The following is a 17,406-nucleotide window of genomic DNA, read 5'->3' on the forward strand; positions in this document are numbered from 1 at the left end:
CTTTTTTGGTGCCACAAAGAACCTTTCAAACAATGGTTCTTTGAAGAACCATTTCTTTCAGTGGTTCATTGAAGAACCTTTAAAGGTGCCCCAAAGAACCATCAAGAAATGGTTCTTTGGGGCACCTTTAATGGTTTTTCAAAGAACCATTTTTAAAAAGGTTCTTCCTTCAAATGGTTCTTTAAAAAAAACATTTTAAAGAACCTTTTTTGAGTGGTTCTTTAAAAAACCATTTTAAATCTTTCAAAATAAAATGTATCATAAATTGAATTTGAGTAGGGTAAAATAAATACGAGCACAGCATAGACATATATTAATGGTTTATTGTCATTTTGTAGTATACCAAAAGACAAAAAGGCATTTTAACCCTCAGCACAACATCACTACTAATACATGTCACATATTAGTGTTTTAAACAGTAATAATTAAATATATTTGCTATACTATAAATAAATATATATAAATACTATATCTACAGATAACACAACAATGAATACATGTATTGTTTAATTAATAAAACATCAGAAAGTGATAAAACACATTAGAAATAGCAATAGCTTCATAACAGACCAATAAATCAACACATTTTCATCAGCAGATGTTTGCATGTTCAGTAAAAATATTTCAACAACAAGTTTATGATTAAAATGATCAATGAACTTCAGCCTTACGCTATGTAATGTACGTTTCATGTTGTACTCATGGTCCTTTGTTAGTCCAGTTTAGGATAATGTCTCTGACGTATGTATCATATCAAATATATGTCATATCAAAACAAGCCCACACCTGCAGTTGTTTCAGTTTTTCACTGGTGTTTCCTGTTAGCTGGTCAACCTCACTCAGGTGGACATCCATATCAGCCAACCAAACGACAAGTTCCTCCCTTTGTGCTTCAAATCCCTCCCACTCTGAGACAAGGAGCTGAAAGAGAGAGAAAAGAGTCAATTATAAAGAAGAGAGAAAAGTGAAACCCTCCTCAGAAGGTCTGACTCGCATACCTGCAGTTGACCTGTGATGGACTCCAGTTTGGCGTTCACGTCATCCCTCGCCGATGCCAGCAGCCGAGTCTGCAGGGTGCCCTGGAAGAGCTGAGTTAATGTTCGACTCCTCCTGGTCAGGTTCTCCAGCTGGATGAGCCGAGGTCTCCCCTCTCGCGGCTGCCTCTGAACACAGAAACACAAATTGCATCTGAAGCAGGAGGTGCAGATTTTTTTTGCTATTCTTTTCTAAATCCAGGCTAGATCACGTGGAGGTATTTGGAAAACTTTTTTGGCCAGCGGACGACTGTTGTCTTGCAGAAAGTCAAATCAATCAAACATATGCGATACACAATCAATTCACAAGAACACATTATAAAAAATAACTCCAGTTCTTGCCTGATTTCAAGTGAATTCTGCATCAAAACAGGGTGACAGAAGTAAAACGAGTGTTTGCAGCAAATGTGAGCACAAAGCCTCACTTTGTACAAGCCTGCTATTAAAGTTCTCCTCTATGCAGACGACTTTCCTGTTTTCAAGGCACAACTTGGATCTGCTGTACGAATCTTATGGATACACACTAAATGAAACAATAGTGTGCATGACTCCAGATTCTGATCCCTCATCCTAATATGGTCCCAACATAGCAACAGCAATAAAGCAAATGTTGAGGCTTCAAAATACAAAGTCCATAAACCAATGGCTGACATGGGTTTTATCATAAGGGTGATAAATATACAGATTTCAGTCTGTCTTAGAGATTTGATGTTCATTTACCTGCAGATGCACTATACGTGCCTGCTCTGTGGTTTTCCACAACGTTTTCCACATCACTATTTAATACAGGAAGTAAGTGAACTAAAACAAGTCATCTTTCTTTGTGAGAGGACCATATTAATGAAACAAACCTCAATGACATCATAGGGATCCCTAAATATGCTCCTGCTGCTTCTCTTCCTCCTCATCCTAAGCCTCCTTCTCCTTGTCCTCGCCTTCCATCCAATTGTAATTCAACCTAATTGTGTTTCTCCCCCTCCTCTTCCTCATTTTGTTGGAGCTGTGAACACAATTAATGTGAATCTGGATTAATTTGTGCAAACAAGAAAAATCTACAGCTTTTTGGTCAGAGGTGCTCTTGTGATTTAAGCCGGGTAGAGTAGATTTATGTGTTGATGCTACCTGCTTCAGCTCTGGCTGCTGAGTGATATTTACACCCTGGCTGGATTATAAACTTTAACCATGTGCTGAACTTTAGCCCAGCGTTGATACCTCTTGTTAGTATAACGACCTCTTCTTAGCTTGTATGTATGATGGTGGATAAATGAAATATACAAAGAAAATTTAACTATATTACAAAAGAACATCTATCTTGGAAACATCAAATGACCGGAGCATAACTTGTCAACTAGTCCAAAAATAAGTTATACAGGAACAGTCAAAGACACACCTTCTCATGTCACATTTCTATTCAATTCTATATAATTAGAGTTAGAGTTATCTAATCTAATTATTCATTCAAAACACTTATGCATAGCTGTATTTTATACAGCTCATACAGAATTCAAAGTACAGGTTCATGTGAGTATTTAATGTACGGCTCAGATCTACAGAATTTCAGAGTTTCTAGAGCAGACACAGAGCTCGCGTCACAACAGGCTTCAGGCGCCATTTTAGTGACTTTAACAATATATTAAATTTTAATATCGGTCTAGCTGACATTAGGTTATGTACGCAGCACGCAATTGAACCACATATTTTAGAAGCCAAAGGTTCAAAATAGCTGGGAGCACCTTCACTTAATTATAACAGTGGTTTTGTTAGGAAAACAGTTTCTGTATACCGGATACTAAATTGCGCTGACGTCAACGGCTAACGTATCTAGCTAATCGCTACTGTTAGCACAACATTAACAGCAAGCTACAATGACGAGTAACAAAAACAAAACAGTAATAAGGTTTTAATGAAAATGTTTTACCTTTTCCAACAGTCCCAGAATCCAGAGCTTCAAAGTCCAGCAGGTACTGAAGACTGTTATCCGTTTCGCTGTCACCGTCCGTGAGAAAGAGTTTTTTTTTCTCGAAAGGTCAAGGCCCGCCGCTCGCGCACTCTGTCTGCGCATGCGCATCCCAACGACTGACCCCCTCCGTCCGCTCCCGGGAGGTTTTAGTATGACGTGTCCTGACGTCACTCTCTCTCTCCCTGTCATTTATTTGGCTCGAAACACATATTAACAAATTGCTCAGTGATGAACAGCTACTCAGATCATTTACCTAAGCAGTGTGCTTTGTCAAAACGAAGTGTGTGTTCATTACACTGACATTCTGTTCTGCAATTGTTATTTACTTGTATTTTATAATTTGACTTTACATACTGCTGGGTGGTTTGTAAAGTTTACAATAACTAGTATTATCATTATGCTATATTTTCAAAAATATATAATAATCTCAAAAGTAATGCCTTGGAGTAGAAAATAGTAATGCTTTATTAAAATTTAAAACTAAAGTACAGTATTTGAATGTGTGTATTGTGTCTACTGTTTGTTAACTCACCATATTCATAATGGGTTTGCAGGGTTAGGGGTGTGTGTGTGTGTGTGTGTGTGTGTGTGTGGGGGGGGGGGGGTTAGGGTCTTTAGGCTTTCCCCCCCACCCCTGCCACCAGTATATTTTTAAGCAAATATTTCTAACTTTTATTTGAATATTCAGTTTCCTACCATCTTCTCTTAAAGGGTAATTGCCAGGTAACCCGCCCTCCCCCTTCGCACACACATGCACACAAAGAAAACACACAGTATAATTCACAGCCTCGTTATAGTGAATAAATATTTATGCCATTTACAACATCAAACTTAGATTGCTAAGGATGAAGAACCTTTTGTTCTTTAAAGAACCATTTGTAATAGCTGAAGAACCATCCACAAAATAAAAAGGTTCTTTGACGTATGATGGTTCTTTAAAGAACCATGAAGACATCTGAAGAACCATTTAAGAACCATAATCTTTCTGAGTGCATGAGGACAGCTGGTGACCTGGAGTTTATTCTTACTGATGAAAGATGGTTTGCTTTGAAAGTGCAATCATTGCTTTCAGTGATTTGTTACCTTTGCGTCGTTTCTTTACACATTCTTCTGAGTAGTGCTGATAGTAAACTATAATAAATCCAGTTTTTTTGTGCATGGAGTTCCACTTAAGTTTAACATTTCATGTGTAACAGAGTCAGAGTTTCAAGTTTAATTTCATAAAGCAAACATCAGTAACTGTGGCTAATTAATTTCATCCCAGCATGTTTGAGTCATGGGGTTCGGCACAGCATAAATTACAGAGCACATATACATCGCAGAGGAAACTATTGATTTTGGATGTGATATCTTTTTCTGAGTGGTTTATATGAAACTCCAAATTTCTCTGCGTCATTTCTCTTCTCAAGTACAAAAGTTCACATCTTTTCGGAGGAGCTTCCAAGAACTATAAACACATATTTGAAATTTTTATTTTGGTGGAAGAGTTGGTTTCAATACATATGGACTTGTTTGGACCGAGATTAGCTCAAGACCTTACCTTTTTTCTTAGGGAAACATTCTCTGTAGCAGTATTTTCCTGGGTGTGATAATCACTGTGGGCTTTCAGTAAGATTAAAGAGGAGCAGAGTGTTTTCAAAGACTTACTTTTTTATTTAAAAGGACATTTATTGGTGGCTGAGCTCTCTGCTTGAACATGCTTCTGTAAAATGTTGAAATGCCATTCGAAGAGGTTGGCATGGCAAATAATTGCAGAATGTAAACACAGTTTTATTTGTTATTTCAAATTCATCTCCACCACCCTGGAAGTTTGATTTTGTTTGGCACGCACGGCAGCGTCCTAGCATCCTGTTATTTGGAGATGTTGTACTTGTGCATACTGGATCTTCTACAAACATTTATGAATTAACAGATGCCCATGACACATCTCCTGTTTGACTGTAAGACAATCTTGAACTGCAAACAGAAAAAGCATGTTACAGCAGTGTGCCATAAAACTGCTGGTTTTCTGAAGAGTTGACTTACGTATGTAATTCCAGGAAAAACGGAATAGAATATCTTAACCTTTCCAGATGTGGCTAAAACTGGATTGCTTACAGCATTAATGGATCAATCACACCACAACAAAAAAGGGATGGCAACCTTCTTGTGATTATGAAAGATCGGCGATTGCATGACTGGTGATCAGCTGGTTTCTCAGAGTATGAGCTTGCAGAACTGAACCTCTGGGTTGGAGGACAATCAAAAGTATAATTGCAGACACTTTGAAGATGGCAACTGCCTGTGAGTGGTAATAGACCTTGTCTCCATCTGCAGAGGAACCATTTTAAAGTTAATTGCACAGTTTGTAATAATTGTGAGTATCTCACAGCATTCAACCACATTTCTTTTAATGGGACTGTAGCATAAAGAAGCAAAATCAGTCTTTCAAATGCTTAGCTATTTTTATCAACTCTAATGCTCCATCACAACCAATTGTGTGTGAGCAGTTAGAGATGTTTGTAATAAATAACTGGATATTTCTTCCACGTGTGGAGAAAGTCAGAATAAAAGATGAATGAATGAATGTCATTAACATGCTTATTAGAGAGCAAATTTTCTGTAGTTCTAGAATATAACTGGGCTTACTGCTTATTGCACCCATCAGGAAGTCTGTATAAGCATGTAAGGGTAAGTTCAAGACTACAAAGAAGAAGGTAAATAAGCAGAAGACGATGATAGCTGACAGTAGCTGTTGAGTCATCAGCTTAACACCTCACTGCACACAGAAACTGTGTGCACTTTACCCTGATAATGCAACAGCAGACGCACACACATGTCATCACAAATGTGTACAAAGTGTGCGCATTGCCAGCTTGAAGCCAACTCAGATTCAGGTGTGGGAGTGTGAGCTCAGCGTATTCCTCAGTGGAGGTCTCTTATTGTCTTTGTTCCACAGCTTCACTTTCTCTTTACTTCACTGTAAATCGTAACGAGCGAAGAGAATGAGCTGGAAGACCAGCTGCACTAAAAGAAAAGTCTAATTCTACTTTCAGATGATCAAATGCCCAACAGAGAACAGAGACTCATCGAGTCTGGGTGGAGTGGAACAGGATATAACGAACATGAACTTTCAGCTTGAGCGAAACCAGGAAATTGGGGTTACACATACTAAGCTGTCTAATTAACCAAATAGGATTGAAAATTACAATAATCCAGTACTGCAAGAATGGATGAGCATGACAGATGTGACCAACTGTTCTCAGAGATTTGTCCAGTGCTACAAGCCATCATAATCGGTCAGAGCTTTGACTGTGACTTTGACTTCTGTGGGTGTGATTACTGAAACACTGAAAAAGTTGGCTAAAAGTTGCAGCATCATACGTTTTCATAGTTTTAGATGAGCAGGTTATGTTTGTAAGAAAGACTGAAAATGCTGTGTGTGGTTCAAAAGGCTCAAAGTGCAAACATGAGAAATAAAAATTAAAAACTTAAAGCAAGAATTGTTTCCAAAATCCAAAACTCACCTTCATGCAAACTGGGTAAAAGGATAGCACGAGAGGCCCACTGTGATCTTAAGTGACCCGGATCAGTGAAACGTCCACTTCTGTTAGTGTAAAGAAGCTTGACTACACATTTAATTCCTCATATTTCTTAGTATAAGAAAAATAAGTGCAATTTCACCATCTCAGGTTTGCTACATGATAAAGAAAAGAGAACCTAAACTGACTCCAAACTGTGACTACAAACTGTCACAAAACAAAGAGGGGAGGCACAGATAAGAGAGCACAACAGACCAAAGAAACATCTGAAGCAAAAAAGCAACAGTGAGTGGAAATTTAGACAAGTAATGTAGTTTGATTAAGCAAATACATGCATGATAAAAGCTGACCAACGTAATAAAATCAAAAGAAAGACAACACAGTTAATAATTTTTTTAGTTTTGTTTTTAAATTTTGGGTTCATTGTGTCGTCTTTCCTCAGTTCAGTCAGTATCAGGGAAATAAAAAGGGGAAAAAAAGTCGAAGTCAAGTATCGAAAAAATTAAAAAATAATTTACAACATCCTGCTGGTAGTGTACAAACAAGCACGAAACAACACAGTCATAACAAAATACAGAACACTGGCCACGTGTCTTTTTACAGCTCTCTGGTGCTCTTAAGCATCAGGTAGGTTTAAGCCATTTTTTGAGACACTTTACTGGACGCTTTATATCTCAGTGATAAACCAGATGTTTATTAACAGGCAACATGGGCGGATTGCTGCACCTCTGCCAAAAGCAACTATGGCCCCTCCCAACAGCTTAACACAGCTTTTCTCTGAAATGATGCTTTGTTATCCTTTGCATTCTTGTTTTTTCACTGTTTGTTTTTAATTTAGACTTGCTTCTTGCCTTCAGGTCACAGCTAATGCTAGTGTAATGGAATACTTCGTCAAAATACCCGATAACAACCGACCACCTCCCAAACATAGCTTGACAGAAACTGTCCAAGAAAACTTGAGGAGGAATTTTTTCAGGATCAGTTGACCTACCGTGTGTCATGTCAAACATCAAATGGTCTTGGCTCTATTGTTGATAGTCTGTGTGACGTCCAGCTGTGCTCGTGTGGAAATAGAGCAGGTAACTGTGAGCTAGGAAGCAAACACCACGTGGCCTTTCTTCTGCCAGCTATGAAAGAGATGTATCACATGTGAAAAAAACACTACTTTAGACAATTGCCCGACCTGATTGTCCCAACATATTTTGGAGTTCATGTGTGAAAATATTTTTAATCACCAACAAGGAGGTGGAGCTTTACTAGACACTTCAGTAACTATGGGTAGCTGCAAGGTAAGTTGGAAAATGGCAACAAAGAAGTCAAAACAAAGAAGGACAGGAAGTCAGGGGTGAATCCAAAAAGTGACCAAAGACCACGTATGAATCGATGTAGTTTTTGTGACTGCATTAAACCTTAATCCTTATTAAGAGCCAACAGGCGCTCTTCCTCTAGAGCAGCCTAGTGTCTAGAGTCAAACTCAAATACACAGTGGACCAAAATTCAAAACTGGAACAAAGTCGCGGGCTAACGTTAATATTTATTGAAAAAAAAAATCTTCCTCCAGATATAAGAATGAATCTTTTCTTATGGACTCAAACACGTTTTGCTGAAAAACTGAATATGGAACAAGCAAAGCTTAATACTAAACAAAATATATATTAGCTGTATAATACCAGTAGGCCAGCTCTAATAGTAATTTGGTATGGCTTCGCGGGCCAAATGTAATTAGGCAGCGGGCCAGAGTTTGACACCTATGCTCTAGAGGCAATATTCAGTAAATATACTTGAAACCTCATCTGGTGTCAAGCTATAGTATCCATTTGTGGGGACACATGGTGCATGGTTAGTGTTGTTGTTTCACAGTCAGAGGGTTCTTGGTTCTAATGTCCTGGTTGACTTCAGCCTTTCACTGTGAAGTTTATGTCTGGAAGGGTTCTCTCTAAGTACTCCTACATTAGATTACATAGTATTTCTAAGTGTACAGAACAAAGTATTTCTAAGTATTTCTAAGTGTAAAGAAGTAGGTGCTGTAAGTGTAAATACATCTTGTAGTATAAAGTGCTTTAGTTGGTCATTAAGACTAATGAAGAGCTATATAAACACATTGCATATTGTAAATTTTCTTGGCTTTTGAGATGGCCTACGTTGCCTATGAGCACGAAACATTATCTCAGTCAGATGGACCTCTCGCTCATGAAATCTCACTCAACAAAAGCAAAATGGCAACGGTTCTGATCTGAAGGCTTCACAATAGGACCAGTGGGAACAATACTGTAGCACAAGGAGTTAAGTTGAATGACGAAGAATTTCCAGGCCTACGGGTACATGAGGAGCTGAGTGAAAAGATCTGAAACTAAAGAAATCAGGGAAGACAACCAAAACGGCGGGAAAACCACAAAGACAGAAAGCAAAACCAAACAGAGACACACTAAATGAACAGCATGTGCCGCATAAAGACAACATACAAAATAAAAAACAGAGAGAAATAGAGAGCATAACAGTAACCAAGACAACTGTGGCAAAGTTCAATTTTCCTCTTACTAATTGAATAATATGCATTTGCAATACTTGCTCCACTGCTCCTTATTGGCACAGAGGACCAGATAATACTAATCAGTCAGATCCAAATAAACATTCTGTGTAATGATTGTCACTGTAAATTGGATTAAAGACACTTTTAATCAGCTTTTAATGGCCACTGCTCTAAAAACATGGAGATGAAACTAGAAGCAGCGTGTTCAACAGTGGAAAACTCAAAGCTGGTAGGAGAGAGAATAAGATCAAGAGAAGAGAAACATCTATAAAAATACATAATATAAGACAAAAACAGTTTTTAAAATTCTAACAGGGTTGAAGTCAGAAATTGACACAGTATGACCACCTTTATTCTTCAACAAAGCCAGCAATTTCTCCAAGTAGTCTTCAGGAATAGTTCTCTAGGCTTCCTAAAGGACACTGAAAACTCTTCTTTGGATCTTGGTTCTCCTCTCTGTCAAAATGATCCCACTCTGCTTCAATAATGTCGAGGTCAGCGGTCCGAGGAGGCCAATCCATGACTCAACTGTCTGTTTTTCTACCCCACTGCAACCAAGTGTGACCGTGTGATCTTTGGGTTGAGAGAGCTTGCATATGTTGATGATGCTTGTAGTAAGAAAGTGCTTTGAGCGCTCAAATAGAGTAGAAAAGCACTATAGCACTCGATGGTTCACAACATGAACAATCAACATCCTCAGCTCTGTGCATATCAGACCCTTATTTCCCCATGTTTCTCATCTCACTGTTTTCTCTTACTCTCAGGAAAACAGCCTCAATCATTGAAAAAATGTTTTCGTTTCCATTCCTGAAACGCAGGCACATCAGCGTAACTGATTGCTGCGTATCGGACTTAGTAAGTATTGAGTTACTGCTCTGTACTGTTATCACTCTGCAGCTGTCTGAAGGACATTCAGATGAGTTTTTCCCATTGATGGTTGCCAGCTGTAGCAAGCTGTTGGTAAATGATACAGCAATAGTCACATTTTCAGTCCTCCCAAGAGTCAAAGCAGTAGAGACGCCGATTCTCTCTCATTTCATTCGTCTTTCCAGCTTGTTTTTATTCTGGCTGTAGAAAACTCAAGAGCAGTAAAACTCAGATAAGATAAGAAGCGCACATTTCCCCCAAAATGACAGGAAAATGAAAAGGTACAAATCAAATATCAAAGCCTTGCTAACAGCATCTGTCCTGTATCTTATCACACCTGAAAACCACACAGCAGAACAAATTCAGGATGGAGGCCTCAGCTCAACTTCCTACAAGCCACTTTTATAACGTACTTGAATTTTGACATCAGGACTGATCAGCTGTAGGGCCAGAACTTGTAAAAGCCAAAGACCGATCACTGATTGGCTGTATAGATCCATCTTGGATGTCACTGCATGTTTAAGGACCTACATTTCCATGGTAAGTTCTCCTGAGAACAATTAAATTCAACTCTCAGTTTGCGCAACAAATGTCCTGCAGTTAGAAACAACTTGAGGGTTGAGCTGATATGTAACTTATAATTTTGTTGTTTGTGCGTGCACATTTTGCTCGTAGGCATGTCAACGTAAGAAAAATGAAACTTGGCAATGTCAGTGCTTGCCTTCTGTTACAAGTCAAGATATGAATGTAAGATTAGTCTCCTTTTCTATAAAAATGCTCAGTGTAGCTCAATATGAACTGAGCCCAACCTCATTTATTTCCAAGTATAACGCTGACTTTACGGTTCTACAAAAACCAGTCACAAGCTGATAAGATGTGTGGTATGTCAGAAACAGCCATTGCTATATCAACAGTGTCATGGGTATTGTGCCAGTAATGAAGGAAGAAGCCACTTACGTAATGAGGGTTGGGGGGATGGTGCCTCAGGTTTCTTGTCCACCTGGCGAGTTCTCTTTATGTTGAAATATTTATAGGGTGTTGTATAATAACTGAGACATAATCCTTAATAGAAACCAGTATGTATGTAAATTCTAGCAACGTCTTTAACTGAATTGAATTCAGTTTTATTTATATAATGCCAAATCATAACCGCAAGGTGCTTAACCTCCTAAGACCCGAACTCTTCCACGGCATGCATTTTTAATTTCTCTTTGATATTTGGGCATATTGGGGCCCGATGAATGTAAAAACAAAGAATTACCAGATTTTTTTTTTTTTACCTTATTTTTGTTTTTATGAAAAATCAGAGCCACATATGAGGATATTTGTTTAAAATTTCGATAGAATAGTAGCAGTATAATGTCCTCGTAAGTGGATATCAGGCCCTTGTAGAGCAAAATTGAGTATTTTGGTCTAAATAACCCAAAATGTGATGTCCACATATGTGGACGCCAGGTCCTAGGAGGTTAATATTGTATGGTAAAACATAAATAAGACCGAGAAAGCCCCAACAATCAGACAACCCCGTATCAGCGAGCATTTGGTGACAGTGGGAAGGAAAAACTCCCCTTTACCAGGAAGAAGCATGTTGTTGCATCCTGAAAACGTTTCCTTAAATGCCCTACTCCACAGACACGACTTGAATGGCAGCAACCTGCAGTCGGACCAGGACCAAAGGCTTTCTTGCAATGCCTTTCATTGGCATCACAAGAATGCCCCCTAAAATACCAAAAAGCCTCTCTACCATGATAAGTATCTGCCTCCTAGTCTTGAAAACTAAGTCGATGTTTACATGTCTACCATTCGGTGTCTAGCACAACAAAAGAAAAACATGAAAAGGAAATGAATCAACTATAGAAATATGAACAATCAGGTTTGCTAATACATGGAATGCTACATAGTCACATGGTAAATACTGAATACTTACTGTACTAATTGTTGCTCGACAGAACAATGTAAAGTGCTTTCAGTGCTAATAACAATGTAGCAATAACATGTATCTCATCCCAGTTTGCCCTGCACATGCACCTATGCAGTGGGATTAAATTCCTTTTCTTAGATGGGTTCTGAATTGAACCCCCTCATAAAGATGTTCTGGGTGAAATCTTTCAGCTGCAGCATTGTGACACTAACCGCAGACTTGGCAGCTGAGTTGCTGTGGTTTAGATCGTGCTGTGCCCGAAGCAGTGGGATTATTTAGTATTTGTGAGGAGATTTGTGATAATGGTGACTGGAATGAAAACAAATTCTTTAGATATATCACCTGTGCGTTTGCCTTTTCTTGCAAGGAGAACAAAAAAATCACACACACCCCAAAAAAGACTTGAGTAAATGCACAAGCCTATATGCAGCTAAAGATTGTGTGAAATGTGTCTGTGGTCCTGCAGTCCACAAAGGGTAATTGATGGTAGGCTAAAGAGCTTTTTCTGCTTGTTCACATCTACGGTTCTGCTTTCACTTGTATACATCTGATTGCAGCGTACTTACTCAACTGAATGGATGAATGCTTTCCTGACTCCTACATCCGCCTCCCTTCCACGCACACTCAGAGGACAGACATCGGCTGGATCACCGCAGAGGAATGTGTATCTACTGGGAGGGCTTGAGTTTTGCTTGTCAGACCATCTCTGTCTTGCATTCGTGCACAATCAGGAGTTCATCTCACGTCCAAAATGAGCTTTTGCATTGATTTGAAAATAACAGATAAGTCTGGAGTCTTATGGGCATGTCTGTTTCTGGACCCAACAGCATCTTCCAAAACTAACTGGGAATTGCAGGCTGGAGAAGAATGATGCTGCAGTGATTTCTGGGAAGCTTAAAGTGTTCTTATATCTCTCTGATGGACTGTGTTGGGTGAAGCATTATCTTCTATAGAACTATTAAGAAAGAGGCAACCATGTGTGTCTGTGCATTCAAATATGGGTCAAAAAATCCAATGCCACGTCTGTGTTGGCACAAAATTCCCTCTTTGTCTTTTTGGTTAAACCTTCAGCTCTTTCTGTGTTATCTTTCTGCCGTTTGCACTTAATGATCTTGATTTTTTTCCACTATCATTTCTCTACCACTTCATTGCATCCTGGATGTGAAGGTCAAACAAACAAATCGATGTAGGCTTGGTAGAAAGCACAAGTAAGTGCCCAATAGCTAAAGCCTGAAAGGGTGAACTGGAATTTTATCTCTGAAGTTGGGAATACAACAAGCTCTTTGTATTTCATTTGGCTGTCCAAAATTCCCCAGCGTTTTATTTAGCTCATCACTGAAATAATTTCACATTTGGAGAGAGCATTAGAAGTTAGTCTGTGACTAATTAGAAACCCGTGCATTCTCATATCATCTAAAAACAACACAAATTATAAAAACTGAAAATGATCACATGAATTAAGAAATAAAAATGGAAAAAGAAATTCAGGAACTCTTTAACAAGCGACATAATGCAATTTGAACAAACATGCTGGGAGACTTTTCTTTCCATCCTCTTGGTCATTAAACCAGGTGACCACTGTCTTACATATCAGGTCTCTGAGCCAGATTAACTTAGAAATATATTCCTTTCACTGTATATAATAACTACATCCATCCTGGTTCTTTGTATTCTTCATATGTTTATTGTTTCAAGCCCTGCATTTGGGATCCTCTTACCAAGAAACATAATTTGCTAAGCTAGTTTTTTTTTAAACAAGCAGATATCAGAACAACAAATAAATATGTTTACAGATTTCCCGAGCAAAGGTCCACATTCTCTTTAATAAAAGCTGTCAAAGTATACTTGTATACGTCTCTTTTGCCAGAAATGCTTTCCAAGCAACAACTTTGTGACTGACACTTTTGCAGCTGTGAAAAACAACCAAAAAAATCCATCCAATCAAATTTAAAAACTCTGAATGTGTTGTGGTCTTTCATCATGAAGCTCAGTAACTGTTCTCTGTCCCTCAGGCTCACACACAAACACAGTTGATTAGGATTACCTTTGAGCACTCTACTCCCCCAGGCTGTCTTTTCTGTTGTACCTGCTGTTTGATTCACATTAAGTATTTGTCCTCTTGTCTTCAAAGCTTTAATCTTCTCTTTTCTTTTCTTTTTTAAACCATCAGTGTTGTCACAACTATGTAGCCAGTGTGTTTGTGGTGTGGAAGTCCAGACACGGAAGAGGCAGAACTGAACTTTAGCAAAAGGCGAGTCGTTTATTAGGCTGAAAAACATGAGTACAAAACAAAACATAGCGAACAGAGTGAAAACTAAAACCTAAACTGGCAAAATCTAGACTAGACTATGACCAAGAGAGATATCATAACATAAGAAATCAGCAATACAAAATAAACTCACTACACTTTATGGTTTTCAATAAAGTTTCAATTTTGTTTAAAGGATTTTTTGTGTGGAAAATATGTTATACAGAAGAAAAGAATATATATCGTTACCGCACATGCTTCAAATTATATCGTGATATGGATTTTAGGCCATATCGCCCAGCCCTACTCAAAAGGTCTCATCAAGTTCCGATTTAATTCGATTTATGCTATGTTATCAGTGTTTGCATTGATAGCATGGCTGTGGTGTCATATCAGTGTATGCTCTCGGTGTTTGCTGATATCAAACTGTGGTATGAGGACCACTGTGGGTTAATCTTTGTAGTGATACTCACTCCTTTTTTTTTTCTTTAGATCTGGTTTAATTCTGGTATAGTTGAATATTTGTATATAATCCCTGCAGCTGTCAGACTCTATAACAGGGGTCACCAGCCTTTCTTAAAACTGAGAGTTAGATAAAACTGTGAACAGTTTGGTTCATCTTTAGTTATATGGTTCTATCCAGCATATTCTATCTTGATATGCTGTCTTATCACAGGTTAATTTTTCAAAAATATTAGCAATGATTTATGCAAGGAAAGGGCTACGTACAACTCTTTATTTCTATTAATGTCTTACTTCATTCCTACCTGATTGACATGTTTAGGAATTATGAGTGATTGGCTCACTGTAGTGGTAAAAGTTGCTACCAATCAAATTATGATATGGTAAAGTTAAAACAAAACACAACTGACTGTTTTATATTATATCTAATATATATTATGTAATTATCCTTATAATTACAAAATGTTTTATGTAAGATTTATGTTTTGTAATTTAAATCTGACATCACAAAAGTATTTTGGAGGTTGAATAATGTATTTTGTAACTGCAGTACACATAATACTAATTTTGAACAATTTTGTCAGGGTTCCTTGCCACCAGGGACTCCTTCAGGACCATCGCGTTCAGTTACAGAGTCGGTGTGTCCACGGTGTGCCAGATCATCCCCCAGGTAGCGACGGCCATCTGGGATTGTCTAGTGGACGACTTCATGGCTGTGCCTTCACCTGGAGACTCATAGAGAAAGTATATACAGTGGTCCCTCATTTATTGCAGCAGGGTTTCTCAGAATACCTAGCCCCTCGCCACACACTTTATACACTTTATTTTTTTTATTTTTTTTGCACACACACATGAAGATTAGTCACAGTTCTCACAAGTTGATTCTCACAGTGCAAACGTAAAAGTATCATTATGTTGTGTTTTTTCTTTGTCTGCCTGCCACTTTTGTGCGCCTTTTTCCCTCCAGGAGTGATGATGTCATCATCACTCCATAAGCCAATGAGATTATCACATGACATTTTTGAACAGGGATATTTCTTTTTAACTGTTTTCAATTTAACGTAATATTTAAGTGTTTCTTAGTTTTAGACTAGTTGGTTAGTCTATTTCAATGTTTTAAACCATATCCCAGGGTTTTTACTTCACCATTTATGGAGTTTTAACAAGCAAATAAAAGACAGAGCTTAATTCTGTAAAGTTTAGATGAAAAATACTCAAAGGATAAATTCAATTGGTTTATTATTTTGTTACATAAGTTGAAAAAAGTAAAACAAGTAAATACAGAAACAACATAAAAGAAAAGTTAAACAATCAAATAAGTAAATGAAGGGGGGGGAAGGGAGGAGGAGAGAAAACCCCAACAATCCCCTCTGAGCAAGCACTAGGCGACAGTGGGGAGGAAAAACTGCCTTTTAACGGGCAGAAGCTTCCAGCAGAACCAGGCTCAGGAGGGGGCAGTCAACTGCTGGGACTGGTTGGGGGGTGAGGGTGAAAAAAAGAAAAAGGACAGGAGAGGTGAAAATTAAGACGGATCACAGGTGGAGGAGGACGAGGCTAAATCATCTGAATAACCAGCAGAAGCCTCTTTTCTTCGTTTCCAGGTATTTTTCCATGAGCGCTTTTTTCTCCAGGATAAGGGTTCTCAACTGATCGTTTGTTTCTGCATTTTGCTTCTCGAGTTGCTTGCATCTTTGCTCCATTTCTTTTAATCCTGCTTGTTCTTTTCTAGGCTTTTCTTTCGGGTCTTTGTATGTTGCCTTCTCCATTCGATTTGCCTTACACATGTCTGTATTTCTCTCTTGTTTTTTGTTGTACATCTCTTCTATCAGGTCAATTTTTCTCTTGAATTCTTCATGCATACACAGCAGGTGTTCACATTTTCTCTGTGATGGGAGTCAAAGAGGAGGTACTGGTCCGTGTGTGTGGGCTTCCGGTAAACTTCGATGTTGAGTTTGCCGTTCTCTTCAATGTGCACAGCGCAGTCCAGGAAAGGCAAACAGTTGTCCTTTGTGTCTTCCCTGGTGAACTTGATGTTTTTATCCACAGCGTTAATGTGCGCAGTGAAGGATTCCACTTCTTGTGTCTTGATTTTGACCCAGGTGTCGTCCACATATCTGTACCAGTGGCTGGGTACTCTTCCTTTGAAAGAGCCAAGAGCCTTCCTTTCCACTTCCTCCATGTAAAGGTTGGCTACAATAGGTGACACGGGGGAGCCCATGGCACAGCCATGTTTTTGTCTGTAAAAGCCTTCGTTGTATTTGAAATATGTAGTGGTGAGGCAGAGGTCTAACAGTGTGCAAATCTGATCGGGTGTGAAGTTGGTCCTGTCCTCCAAGGAGCTGTCTTCTTGTAGTCGTTTTCTGACAGTCTCCACGGCCTCCGTGGTGGGTATGCAAGTGAAGAGAGAGATCTCTTTATTTATACTTCAGTGGGTGCTTGTTCCTTAAATTGGAATGTGGATGTGTGTGTGTGTGTGTGTGTGTGTGTGTGTGTGTGTGTGTGTGTGTGTGTGTGTGTGTGTGTGTGACCCCATAAACGACTTCCCTTAACCTGCTGGTCTGGAAAATCCAACAGTTCATCTATATGTAAAAAAGGCACTTAGACTAAAACTGACATAGCTACGTTAATCCTACCGTAAAACAATAAAACAAGGTACGACCTTTCTCATGCTCCTAGGATGTGGGGGTGAATGCCAGAACACCCTGGAATGTACACAAAGTTGTTACAGACCTCCTAGGACATAGGTGTCAAACTCTGGCCTGCGGGCCAAATTTGGCCCGCAACCTAATTACATTTGGCCCACGAAGCCATACCAAATTACTATCAGAGCTGGCCTACTGGTATTATACAGCTAATATATATA

The 17,406-nt window shown here is 38.7% G+C and overlaps 1 protein-coding gene across 2 annotated transcripts; it reads right to left on the reverse strand.

Moving 5' to 3' along the window:
- Nucleotides 1–307: 307 nt before the first annotated feature.
- On the reverse strand, nt 308–3,175 carry LOC146371166 (nesprin-1-like). Of its 2 annotated transcripts, XM_084908871.1 has the most exons (4): nt 2,953–3,173; nt 1,886–2,034; nt 999–1,163; nt 308–921 (listed from the first exon to the last, which is right to left on the reverse strand). In XM_084908871.1, exons 2-4 carry the CDS (start codon nt 1,940–1,942, stop codon nt 754–756), a joined length of 390 nt encoding a protein of 129 aa, XP_084764997.1. In that variant the 5' UTR covers nt 1,943–2,034; nt 2,953–3,173; the 3' UTR covers nt 308–753. The 2 variants fall into 2 exon arrangements, with proteins under 2 accessions (XP_084764997.1, XP_084764996.1); XM_084908870.1 differs by lacking the exon at nt 1,886–2,034 and having other exon boundaries at nt 2,953–3,175.
- Between the last annotated feature and the right edge of the window lie 14,231 nt (nt 3,176–17,406).

Source organism: Perissodus microlepis, chromosome 16 (assembly GCF_051167445.1).
Source record: "Perissodus microlepis isolate ML-2025 ecotype Zambia chromosome 16, ASM5116744v1, whole genome shotgun sequence".
Classification (NCBI taxonomy): Eukaryota; Metazoa; Chordata; class Actinopteri; order Cichliformes; family Cichlidae; genus Perissodus; species Perissodus microlepis.